Genomic DNA, 12,833 nt, shown 5'->3' on the forward strand with positions numbered 1-12,833 from the left:
ATGTAGTAGAGCTGCACAGTTAGATGATGTAGTAGAGCTGCACAGTTAGATGATGCAGTTAGATGATGTAGTAGAGCAGCACAGTTAGATAATGTAGTAGAGCTGCACAGTTAGATGATGTAGTAGAGCTGCACAGTTAGATAATGTAGTAGAACTGCACAGTTAGATAATGTAGTAGAGCTGCACAGTTAGATAATGTAGTAGAGCAGCACAGTTAGATAATGTAGTAGAACTGCACAGTTAGATAATGTAGTAGAGCTGCACAGTTAGATAATGTAGTAGAACTGCACAGTTAGATAATGTAGTAGAGCTGCACAGTTAGATGATGTAGTAGAGCTGCACAGTTAGATGATGTAGTAGAGCTGCACAGTTAGATAATGTAGTAGAACTGCACAGTTAGATAATGTAGTAGAGCTGCACAGTTAGATAATGTAGTAGAGCTGCACAGTTAGATAATGTAGTAGAGCTGCACAGTTAGATAATGTAGTAGAGCTGCACGGTTAGATAATGTAGTAGAACTGCACAGTTAGATAATGTAGTAGAGCTGCACAGTTAGATAATGTAGTAGAGCTGCACGGTTAGATAATGTAGTAGAACTGCACAGTTAGATGATGTAGTAGAGCTGCACAGTTAGTGAATGTAGTAGAGCTGCACAGTTAGATAATGTAGTAGAACTGCACAGTTAGATAATGTAGTAGAGCAGCACAGTTAGATAATGTAGTAGAGCTGCACAGTTAGATAATGTAGTAGAGCAGCACAGTTAGATAATGTAGTAGAGCTGCACAGTTAGATAATGTAGTAGAGTTGCACAGTTAGATGATGTAGTAGAGCTGCACAGTTAGATAATGTAGTAGAGCAGCACAGTTAGATAATGTAGTAGAGCTGCACAGTTAGATAATGTAGTAGAGCTGCACAGTTAGATAATGTAGTAGAGCTGCACAGTTAGATGATGTAGTAGAGCTGCACAGTTAGATAATGTAGTAGAGCAGCACAGTTAGATAATGTAGTAGAGCTGCACAGTTAGATAATGTAGTAGAGCTGCACAGTTAGATAATGTAGTGGAGCTGCACAGTTAGATGATGTAGTAGAGCTGCACAGTTAGATAATGTAGTAGAGCAGCACAGTTAGATAATGTAGTAGAGCTGCACAGTTAGATAATGTAGTAGAGCTGCACAGTTAGATAATGTAGTAGAGCTGCACAGTTAGATAATGTAGTAGAGCAGCACAGTTAGATGATGTAGTAGAGCTCCAGTTAGATAATGTAGTAGAGCTGCACAGTTAGATAATGTAGTAGAGCTACACAGTTAGATGATGTAGTAGAGCTGCACAGTTAGATGATGTAGTAGAGCAGCACAGTTAGATGATGTAGTAGAGCTGCACAGTTAGATAATGTAGTAGAGCTGCACAGTTAGATAATGTAGTAGAGCAGCACAGTTAGATGATGTAGTAGAGCTGCACAGTTAGATAATGTAGTAGAGCTGCACAGTTAGATAATGTAGTAGAGCTGCACAGTTAGATAATGTAGTAGAGCTGCACAGTTAGATAATGTAGTAGAGCTGCACAGTTAGATAATGTAGTAGAGCTGCACAGTTAGATGATGTAGTAGAGCTGCACAGTTAGATAATGTAGTAGAGCTGCACAGTTAGATAGTGTAGTAGAGTTGCACAGTTAGATGATGTAGTAGAGCTGCACAGTTAGATAATGTAGTAGAGCTGCACAATTAGATGATGTAGTAGAGCTGCACAGTTAGATGATGTAGTAGAGTTGCACAGTTAGATGATGTAGTAGAGCTGCACAGTTAGATAATGTAGTAGAGCTGCACAGTTAGATAATGTAGTAGAGCAGCACAGTTAGATAATGTAGTAGAGCAGCACAGTTAGATAATGTAGTAGAGCAGCACAGTTAGATAATGTAGTAGAGCTGCACAGTTAGATAATGTAGTAGAGCTGCACAGTTAGATAATGTAGTAGAGCTGCACAGTTAGATAATGTAGTAGAGCTGCACAGTTAGATAATGTAGTAGAGCAGCACAGTTAGATAATGTAGTAGAGCAGCACAGTTAGATAATGTAGTAGAGCAGCACAGTTAGATAATGTAGTAGAGCTGCACAGTTAGATGATGTAGTAGAGCAGCACAGTTAGATAATGTAGTAGAGCTGCACAGTTAGATAATGTAGTAGAGCTGCACAGTTAGATGATGTAGTAGAACTGCACAGTTAGATAATGTAGTAGAGCTGCACAGTTAGATAATGTAGTAGAGCAGCACAGTTAGATAATGTAGTAGAGCTGCACAGTTAGATAATGTAGTAGAGCTGCACAGTTAGATAATGTAGTAGAGCTGCACAGTTAGATAATGTAGTAGAGCAGCACAGTTAGATAATGTAGTAGAACTGCACAGTTAGTCGAAATGAAACCGCACGCAATTTGTCAAAAGCTGTGATTATTTTTTAATGCGCAGTTTGTCGGTGAAGCGGCTGATCGGTAGTAGATGCTCCATCTGAACACCAGAGGGCGTCACACACACACGCACACACCACTTATCCATCTGAACACTTGAGGGCGTATCACACACACACACACACACACACACGCACACACCACTTATCCATCTGAACACTTGAGGGCGTCTCACACACACACACACACACACACAAACACCACATATCCAACTGAACACCAGAGGGCGTCACACACACACACCACATATCCATCTGAACACTAGAGGGCGTCTCACACACACACACACACACATCCATCTGAACACTAGAGGGCGTCTCACACACACACACACACACACACACACACCACATATCCATCTGAACACCAGAGGGCGTCTCACAGACACATACACACACACACACACACACACCACATGTCCATCTGAACACCAGAGGGCGTCACACACACACACACACACACACACCCCGCCGCAGAAGTAGGATAACGCACATCATTCCAGGAAACCCCTATCGCTGTATCTGAATAAACAGAAGATTGAAACGCTTTGATTAAGCATGACTAATAAACACACGGCTGCCTTTTTCTGTGTGAGAAGCGCATCATCTCACTGAAGGACGAGCTCAACTGTCCTCATGAAGTGAGTTTGGAGTAAAAGTGTGTTATTAAATGTTGTCTTTTGTTGGACAAGAGGTTCATAAATGCATCTCACGTTTGGAAAGATGTTTGACGTGTTGCTTTTTCAAATGCACGTTATAAGCTACTCAAACTCGCAGATCTTTCAGAGTGAGCCGCGTTTACTGAGCCGTGCTTCACTGACACGCTGCGCATAACTAATAATCACAGACTTTGCCATTTCAAATCGTGATGAGCCAAATCAGTTTAAGTGCGATAATGTAGCATTTTCTTCATCTGAGTTCATCCTCACGCTCTGTGTGTTTTCCAGAATGCTGCGGAACAATCGCATCGGCTGCATTCACAACGACAGCTTCACAGGCTTACACAACGTGCGTCTGCTGTCCCTGTACGACAACACGCTGACCAGCATCACCCCGGGAGCCTTCGACACGCTGCAGAGCCTCTCCACCCTGTACGGACACACTGCTTTAGCATGAGCTGAGACATGTTTCCTCTAACCTGTAACTCCAGCTGGGAACGATAACTGAACCATCTCAGAACGTTACGAACAAACGTTCTTCCAGGAACGTTAATAGAACGCTCGTTCAAAGTTATCTGGCCTTTAATAATGCTCTCAAAGCACGTTATTTATACATCAGTTACAGAATTTTTTTTTCTGAAATGTTCTAGTTGTACATTCTTATGTTACTTCTTGTTTCAGAACGTTCAGAGAATATTCAAAAGTAACATTCCCATAATATTTGCAAAACGAAATGTTCCTTTAAAGGAGTAGGTCACTTCAGAATTAAAATTTCCTGATAATTTACTCTCCCCCACGTCCTCCGTTCATGTATTTTTTTCTTCAGTCTAAAAGAAAAGGTTTTTGAGGAAAACATTCCAGGATGTTTCTCCATATAGTGACTTCAATGGGGTCCAACGGGTCGAAGGTCCAGATGTGAGTTTCAGTGCAGCTTCAAAGTCTCGACACGATCCAGCCGAGGAATAAGAGTCTGATCTAGACAAACCAGCGGACATTTATAACAAAATACACATTTATATACTTTTAACCACAAATACTCGTCTTGCACTAGTTTTGCAATGCATAATCACGCTGAAAGGTCAAGCGTGACGTAGGAGGAAGAACAGACCCAGTGTTTACAAAGAGAATGTGCAAAGACTAAGTCAAACGCCATTTACAAAAAAAAATAACGAAATAAAAGGTAAAACAATGATGTCGGATGATTTTGAAGTAAAAAAAGAGATTAGAGTTTTTCGCTCTACTCTACTTTTCTGAACCGGAACACCCGTGACCTTTCAACCGGATTACGTAATGTATGGCGCATCATAGCTAGTGCAAGACCAGCATTTGTGGTTAAAAGTATATAAATGTAAAAAAAAATTAGACCGATTGTTTGTCTAGATAAGACTCTTATTGCTCGGCTGGGATCGTGTCGAGACTTTGAACCTTTAGATACTATGTATCTAGGGTGGCTATATAATGGAATTTTGTTCATTCCATTCCCAAAATTAGCCAGTAATCTTGCAAAAACGCCAAAGTTAGCTAACATATTTTAAGAAAGGCACACATAAAAAAAACACATTTACCCCTGTTTGCATCTGCAAGCCCCGCCTTCTAAATGAAAGAGCCAATCGCCAATTGGTAAAGTCATTGCATCACTGCAGCTTTACAATATCCCCATTCAAAGAGATGAAACTCTAAGAGGCGTTTCAAAGTGGCCGCCGAGTGAAATGACTTTCCTTATAGGGACTTTGGTTTGGTCATGCAGACGAGGCTAATTAATATGCATGTGTGTGTGGCAGAAACCTGCTGGCCAACCCGTTCAACTGCGACTGCCACCTGTCCTGGCTGAGCGTCTGGCTGAGGAGCCGCAAGATCGTGACGGGGAACCCTCGCTGCCAGCGGCCCGCCTTCCTCAAAGAGATCCCACTGCAGGACGTCGCTCTGCCAGACTTCCAATGCGGAGACGGTGGGATCGACAGTCAAAACAACATTCATTCAGACACCCTCAACATTTCTCACATCATCACAGTTTATTCGCTATAGCTATAAATATGAACTCAGAGTTCTCAGTTCTTGCACACTGAGTCCGAAATTTTCATATGCGCTTTTTCGTATTCGTGATTCGGTGGCTCTGAATTGTCAAAACACCATTCAAACTCCATTCAAAGAGCTTGCTACGGATGCGAAAAATGCAGAACATTGAAACGGATCCGATTTTTTTTTTATGACGAATGTTTAGGAGGCAGTGTGCAAGCGTTATTGACATAACGTGAGCTCGGATTTATTTTTTAACGTGCGACAATTTCAGAAGCGAATTTCGGACTCAGTGTGCAAGGGCCTTAACACTGCAGAAAAAACACTGCCACAAAACATGGTCAGGTCAAAGTTTCAGAATAATATTTGGTGCCAAATTTTTATAGATTTTACTGGTAGTCACTGTATGAAGAATATTTGGGTATAATATGTCACAGTTTACTTTATTCTGCTCTCCTCACTTACATAAATGAACTATAGTGTCCTGCACACACTAGTGAAAAAATATCAAATATTATATCTGGTGTCTGAATAATAGTAGGTTTGACTGTAATTCAGCGAGCTGCATGTGTGTATGCCCAGTGTTGTGCGAGTGCTAACGCTGGTGTGTCCTCAGATCACGAGGAGGCGAGCTGCTCTCCGCCGGCCCAGTGTCCCAGCGAGTGCTCCTGTCTGGAGGCGGTGGTGCGCTGCAGCAACAAACACCTGCACCTCCTGCCCAAAGGCATTCCTCGCAACGTCACCGAGCTGTGAGTCTCAGACACAACGAGCCAAAGCTATTACACTGTGTGTCCTGATCAGGGTTTGCAATTAACTTTTTTACTCACCAGCCAATTTGGCAAGTTACCGGCCATTCAGAACTTCTACTAGCCAAAATAAGAGAGAAATAAACCAGATTAACTACGTCAGATACTGTATATATATGATCAAATTTGGGTTTCATACAATTATTTCTTATTCAAACAAAATCCTCATCCAGCATCTCCTCTCTTCCTCTTTCATCCTCATCACCACAAATGTGTTTTAGGTAGACAGATCAATACAGGACAGAGAACATCAAAAAAGATTTAGGATGTTGGAAAATAACAATGCTCTTTAATCTTCGCTATTGCTTCAATGCAAATGAACAAGCGTGCCGTTATTTGTTGTGTAGTGACGTGTGTGTGTTCAAGTAAGCCAGATATGAGCAGATCTGTGCAGTACGCTGTATTTAATATATCACGAGGACTCAGTGTTTGCGCTTAATCTGTGCAGATTTGTCTTACTTGAACTTCCCCAGCAAAGTGAGTAAACATAATAAGTAACGCCAAACTGGCTCGTGATTTGACAGCTTAACCCGCCACAGCTGATCTTTACCCGCATATGGCGGGTGTTAATCTCAAACCCTCGTCCTAACCATAGACTGTAAAAAAATATGGACGTAGTGTGCGTGACATCACCTGAATGTTTCTGAAGAGCATTTCTGAAGCCCAAAGTGGGCGGAGCGGGCCGTCGCCATCTTGGCAGCGTCACTCCCGGATAAACGAAAATGTGGAGCGAGGCGGATTAGCTGAGATGACGTGACGCTAACGCTAACAGACAAATGGCTACTAGTGACAACAGCGGCAATCCACCTGTCACTCAAGTGGCCACGCCCTTAATTATGCAGAATGTCCTGGTTACGTATGCATCCCTGAAGGAGGGAACGGAGGACGTAGTCGACGTCGACTGAATGGGGATCACGCCAGGGAGCCAATCATCTTCGAGTACTATTGAACGAGCCAATGGGAATTGGCGTGCGTGAGAACATCACACACTCCGTCACATGGATCGGGCTGGGTGTCTCTACTGCGGCCGGCTCCAAGCTGAGGCCTGGCTGGAGGCTGCTGCGGAGGCCCAGCGGGAGCGGCGGCAGGGGAACGCCCTTGGCGACGAGCAGGCGGAGGAACTGCCACCGGCGGCGGGGTGGAGGCAGCAGCGGGCCGCCGGGGCAGGATGTGCCGGGTGGCCTCCTTCTGCGCTTGGGCGGCGTCGCCCACCAGCCCAACCTGAGAAACTGGGGAGACCAGGAACCGAACCTTGTCCGCATCCGCCATATCAACCAGGCTGAGCCAACGATGGCGCTCCTGGACCTCTAAGGTGGACATCGCCAGACCGATCGCGCATGCCACGACACTCGTGCCCCGGAAGGCGAGGTCGGAAGCACTGCGGTGCTCACCTATGAGCGCACAGTCTGGGCTACCCTCGTGCATGTCCATGGTTGCCCTGGCCTGACAGACCTGTAGCAGTGCCATGGCACACTTGCCCACAGGCTTTGTAAGCTCTGCCCGTCGGAACAGACGAGAACTCACAGGCCTTAGGGGGAAACGAGGATCCCCCCAAAAGGCAGCGGCCGCCGGACACAGGTGCACCTGTGTCGCGACAGACCGCTCCACTGGAGGGATAGCCTCGCAACCCTTCACCGCTCCTCCCTCAAGGGTAGTGAGGGGGAAAAGCTATTCAGGTAGTTTCTGGCAGAGAAAGGTGCCGTCCACAACCTGTTAAGCTCTCCATGCACTTCGGGAAAGAAAAGCACTGGGGCGGCGAGCTGAGAACCAGTGCGGCCCGCCCCGAGATACCAATCCTCCAACCGAGACTGAACGGGACACGGTGGAGGGTTCCACTCGAGCCCGGCAGCCTCGGCGGCCCGTTTCAGCATGGCTGACATTTCTGGATCTGGCTCGGGCAACGTTACACTCCCAGAGGGAGATAACACAGCCGAGTCGTCATCTCCAGAGGCCAGCTCACCCTCCGATGCTGCTATCGACATCTTATCCTCTGGGGGAAGCCCAATTGAAACGGCTGATCGGTCCATTACAGAGGGACCAGCACGTCTAACAGGAATTCCATCGGCTGCGGTGTGATGGAGGAGTGAGGAGCCCACAGGGAATGGTTACCGGGCGAGACCCCCATCACTATCCTCCGATCACCCATCCCACACGGCACCCAGGGGTGGGGCAAGGTAATGGGGATTCGCGCTTCGCGGACGAAGGCGAGTCTCGATCTTAACACCGCGACAGTCATATTTCCGCAATGGGAACATGTACCGCCCACAAAAGCTGCTTCAGCGTGCTGTAAGTCCAAACACGAGATGCAACAATTGAGACCGTCAGAGAGGAAAAGGGAACGACCGCATCCAGAAACGCACAGGTGGAATGACATCTGGAAAAAGACGCAAACGCACCCGTGTTGCTCTTTCAGGAAATAGGACCCATCACCAGTGCCGGATCACACAGGGGAATGACCGCGGCAACACTGAACAGTGATCTGAAACAGTGAAGCACTCACTCTTCCGCCCTCTAACCAGCCGTCAACACACACAAACATTTAGAAATTTGTTGCTGTTAAAGCTCGCGATCACCGCTGCACTCGCGCTGTAGAAACCACCAGCACTGGGAGATTCTTCCAGAAGAACACGACACACTCGGTCGTTGTAAAAACGGCACTCTTCAGAGACATCAAACGATCGGCTCCGAAGCGAAAGGCAACTAGTGCGTGCATCCACTTCCGTATTTATACCCGCGCCGCGGGGGCGGAGTGTGTGATGTCATCACGCATGCCAATTCCCATTGGCTCGTTCAATAGTACTCGAAGATGATTGGCTCCCTGGCATGATCCCCATTCAGTCGACGTCGTCTACGTCTGACGTTCTCGACTGAAAGGGAACTTTAAGGCTTAATATAATTTAAACGGATGAGTTATAAAAAATATTCACCCCCCTCACAGTTGTCATGAAGGGCAAAATTAGCTATATAGACCAAAACCCCTTTTTGCACCAGGCTGTAAACATGTTTTTTTCTGCTGTAAAGTTGAGCAATTTAACATGGGGGTTTATGGGATTGACTCTCTTTTGGAGCCTGACTCTAGTGGCCAGTCGATGAACTCCAGCGTAAGTCTCTTCCGTGTTGATTCACGAGAGATAACGGAAGGTGCAAGGAGAAGGACTGCATTTTTCTTTATTTAATCAGGGACAATACACATTAATAACATGAAAAAATCAAGATTTAGCCAAATAAGCTCATTTTCACCTGCAGTCCCTCATACAAATATTTTTTGGAGTGTTGTTGCTGGTTACAAAAACTCTTTAATGTCAATTCTTTAATAAACTCTGAGATGATCAGCTCCCTTATCAAATCGCAGTGTTACAGGATACAAGCTACTTTACACACATACAGTTTCAGTTATTCTGCCAAACATCTTTTGGTAACACTTAACAATATGGTTCCATTACCAACATTAATTACCATGAACTAAAAATTAAAAGTAATTTTCAAGCATGTATTATTAATCTTGCTTAATGTTAATTTCAACATTTAGGAATACATTATCAATATCAAAAGTTAATATTATTGAATTTCATTTAATTTCTCTTTATTTGAAAGGGGACAGTGTACATTAATCAACATTAAAACAATGTAAATGTACCCGAGTGAGCTCAGAAGTGCTCATTTTCATCGGTAGTCCCCCAGCCAGGTGTACAAAAGGCAGCCTTAAAGATAATCACAGGTATAAAATCACAAAATAAAATTACATACAACACATTATGGTTAAGAAATACAATTCTTGTAAAATAAATATATAATGTTTAAATGCACACAGAAAGCATTAGTGCCCACAAGTTTGGCTCTCTACAAGCCATTTTCTTGCATTCTTTTTGTATGAAAAGATTGACAAAGACTCTCGGATGGTTTCGGGCACTGTGTTACACTGCTGCGCTGCTCTTACGGAGAAGACAGCCTGACCAAAAGCTGTTTTTCTCCGGGGGATAATGCAGTCTTCCCTCACTGCCCCTCTGGTTACCCTACCCTCACTAGATCTAAAATGTATACCATGGAGCAGAGCTGACATGAACTAACAATGAACAAAATATCGTTCCCTGAACGGGACCTTATCTGAAGTGTTGTGGTCCTGGATGAGGCGGTTCTGTGTGTGTGTGTGTGTGTGTAATTAGTGTGTTTTAGAGTGGGAGTGACACACATCAGAGCCTGTCGTCCCTCAGAGCGTGAAAACCTGTCATTACTCCCGCTCTCACTGACCGTAGAGCTGGTCCAGGTGTTGCTCTCAGACCGTCATTAACCTCCAGCTCCAGCTGCTCAGGGTCTCACTCTCACACACACACACACACACTCTCTCACACACTCACTCACTCACTCACTCACTCACTCGCTCACGCACACACACACACTCACTCACAGACACGCACGCACACACACTCTCAAACACTCACACACTCTCAAACACTCACACACTCACACACAAACACACACACACACACACACACACACACACACACACACACACACACACACACACACACACACACACACACACACACTCACTCACTCACTCACTCACTCACTCACTCACTCACTCACTCACTCACTCACTCACTCACTCACTCACTCACTCACTCACTCACTCACTCACTCACTCACTCACACACACACACACTCACACACACAAAAAAAATGTATTTACATTTACATTTAGTCATTTAGCAGACGCTTTTATCCAAAGCGACTTCCAACTGAGGACTAAACCAAGCGAGTCATCGTGAAGGGGCAAAAATAACGCAAGAAGTGCTCAAAATACAAAGTTCAGACATAGCTCAGAGTAGCATAAGCCAGACAAGCGTTGAAGACTAGACGAGCTGCAGCATTCTGGATCATTTGTAGAGGTTTAGTTGCACATGATGGAAGTCCAGCCAGAAGAGCATTGCAGTAATCAAGTCTAGAGATGACCAGGCCCTGGACGAGAAGTTCAGTTAGGAAAGGCCTGATCTTCCTGATGTTGTGCATTGCAAACCTGCATGATCGAGCTGTCTTTGTAATGTGGTCTGTGAAGGTCAGCTGATCATCAAAGATTACTCCAAGATTTCTGACTGACCTTGATGGGGTGATTGAGGATGACTCTAGCTGGACAGTGAGGTCGTGCTGTAGAGACGGATTGGCAGGGAGGACGAGAAGCTCAGCCAGGTTGAGCTGCAGGTGATGTTCCTTCATCCATGCCGAGATGTCCGCCAGACAGCTTGAGATCCGTACAGCTACTGTGGGATCATCTGGTTGAAATGAGAGGTAGAGCTGGGTGTCATCAGCATAGCAATGGTAAGAGAAACCATGTGCCTGTATGATGGATCCCAGTGATGTGGTGTAGATGGAGAAGAGGAGTGGTCCAAGAACTGAACCCTGGGGAACCCCTGTGGTCAGCTGATGTGCTTTGGATACCTCGCCTCTCCATGCGACCCTGAAGGACCTACCTGTGAGATTGGACTCAACCCAGTGGAGAGGAGTACCTGTGATGCCCAGTGATGAGAGGGTGGACAGAAGGATCTGACGGTTCACAGTGTTGAAGGCAGCAGACAGATCCAGGAGGATGAGAACTGATGATTTGGAAGCAGCTTTTGCGATCCGCAGGGCTTCTGTGACTGACAGTAGTGCAGTCTCCGTTGAATGCCCTTTTTTGAAGCCAGATTGGTTGACATCCAGCTGGTTGTTCAGAGACAGGAAAGATGACACTTGGTTGAAAGCAACTCGTTCAAGTGTTTTTCGCAATGAATGGTAGGAGAGAGACAGGTCTGTAATTCTCTAAAAGTGATGTGCTTAACGTTGTTTTTTTAAGCAGTGGAGTTACCCGAGCCTGCTTAAATGCTGTAGGGAAAGTGCCAGTGTGGAGGGATGAGTTGATGATGTGTGTGAGAGCTGGTAGAAGTGTGGGAGAGATGGCTTGTAGAAGGTGTGAGGGGATGGGGTCTAGAGGGCAGGTGGTAGGATGACTAGAGAGGAGAAGTTTAGAAACTTCTTCCTCGGTTAGTGGAGCGAAGGAGAGAATATTTATATAAATATATATACAATATATATACTTATATATAATATAAATTATGTATAAATATATATACAGTATATACATGCAAATATTTCTTAAATATATACATGCATGTGTGTATTTATATATACAAAATAATTATATACAGCACACACACATATATTATGTAAACAAAAACTTTTATTTGTGTTGCGATTAATCGTGATTAATCATTGCCCAGCACTAGTAAAAATATTCAGTAGTGAGTAAGAAGATGTAATTATGTGAGAAACAGATGTAATTATGTTCTTTGAATGTAATTCCTGCAGGTACCTGGACGGAAACCAGTTCAGCGTAGTGCCAAAAGAGCTGTCCAACTACAAAAACCTGCAGCTAGTGTATGTCTCTCTCTCTCTCTCTCTCTCTCTCTCTCTCTCTCTCTCTCTCTCTCTCTCTCTCTCTCTCTCTCTCTCTCTCTCTCTTATTATAAGATAATAATATCATATACGCTGTCGTCATTCATCAGCTGGTTTGATGATCTTTCGTTTCAGAGACCTGAGTAACAACAAAATCAGCTCCTTGACCAACTCTTCGTTCTCCAACATGAGTCAGCTCACGACCCTGTACGTCACGCTCATTACTGTCATGCTGAGTCTCAGCTGTGAAAGGGAAATCTCACTGGAGGATGTGTGTGCTTTTGTCTTGCAGGATCCTGAGCTATAACGCTCTCCGCTGTATCCCGACTCTCGCCTTCAGGGGTCTCCGGTCTCTCCGCCTGCTGTACGTATCTCTATTACTAACTCTACAGACACTCTACACGGTCTCAAACACTCACGTACAGTTCTAGTGTCAGATGCTCGAACCTCTCAAGCGGATCGTGACGCA

The 12,833-nt window shown here is 44.8% G+C and overlaps 1 protein-coding gene across 1 annotated transcript in view; it reads left to right on the forward strand.

Annotated features, from left to right (window-relative positions):
- slit1a (slit homolog 1a (Drosophila)) overlaps window positions 1–12,833 on the forward strand; it is a gene marked incomplete at its 5' end in the record, with an annotated part of 82,543 nt that overhangs the window by 40,882 nt on the left and 28,828 nt on the right. Inside the window, 6 exons of the mRNA XM_056270157.1 lie at window positions 3,402–3,545; window positions 4,895–5,061; window positions 5,746–5,878; window positions 12,278–12,346; window positions 12,500–12,571; window positions 12,657–12,728. Coding sequence (XP_056126132.1) covers window positions 3,402–3,545; window positions 4,895–5,061; window positions 5,746–5,878; window positions 12,278–12,346; window positions 12,500–12,571; window positions 12,657–12,728 — 657 coding nt within the window. The remainder of the gene's footprint in view (window positions 1–3,401; window positions 3,546–4,894; window positions 5,062–5,745; window positions 5,879–12,277; window positions 12,347–12,499; window positions 12,572–12,656; window positions 12,729–12,833) is intronic.

Source organism: Rhinichthys klamathensis, unplaced genomic scaffold (genome assembly GCF_029890125.1).
Source record: "Rhinichthys klamathensis goyatoka isolate OS25496 unplaced genomic scaffold, OSU_Roscu_1.1 h1tg000298l_1, whole genome shotgun sequence".
In the NCBI taxonomy this organism is placed as follows: Eukaryota; Metazoa; Chordata; class Actinopteri; order Cypriniformes; family Leuciscidae; genus Rhinichthys; species Rhinichthys klamathensis.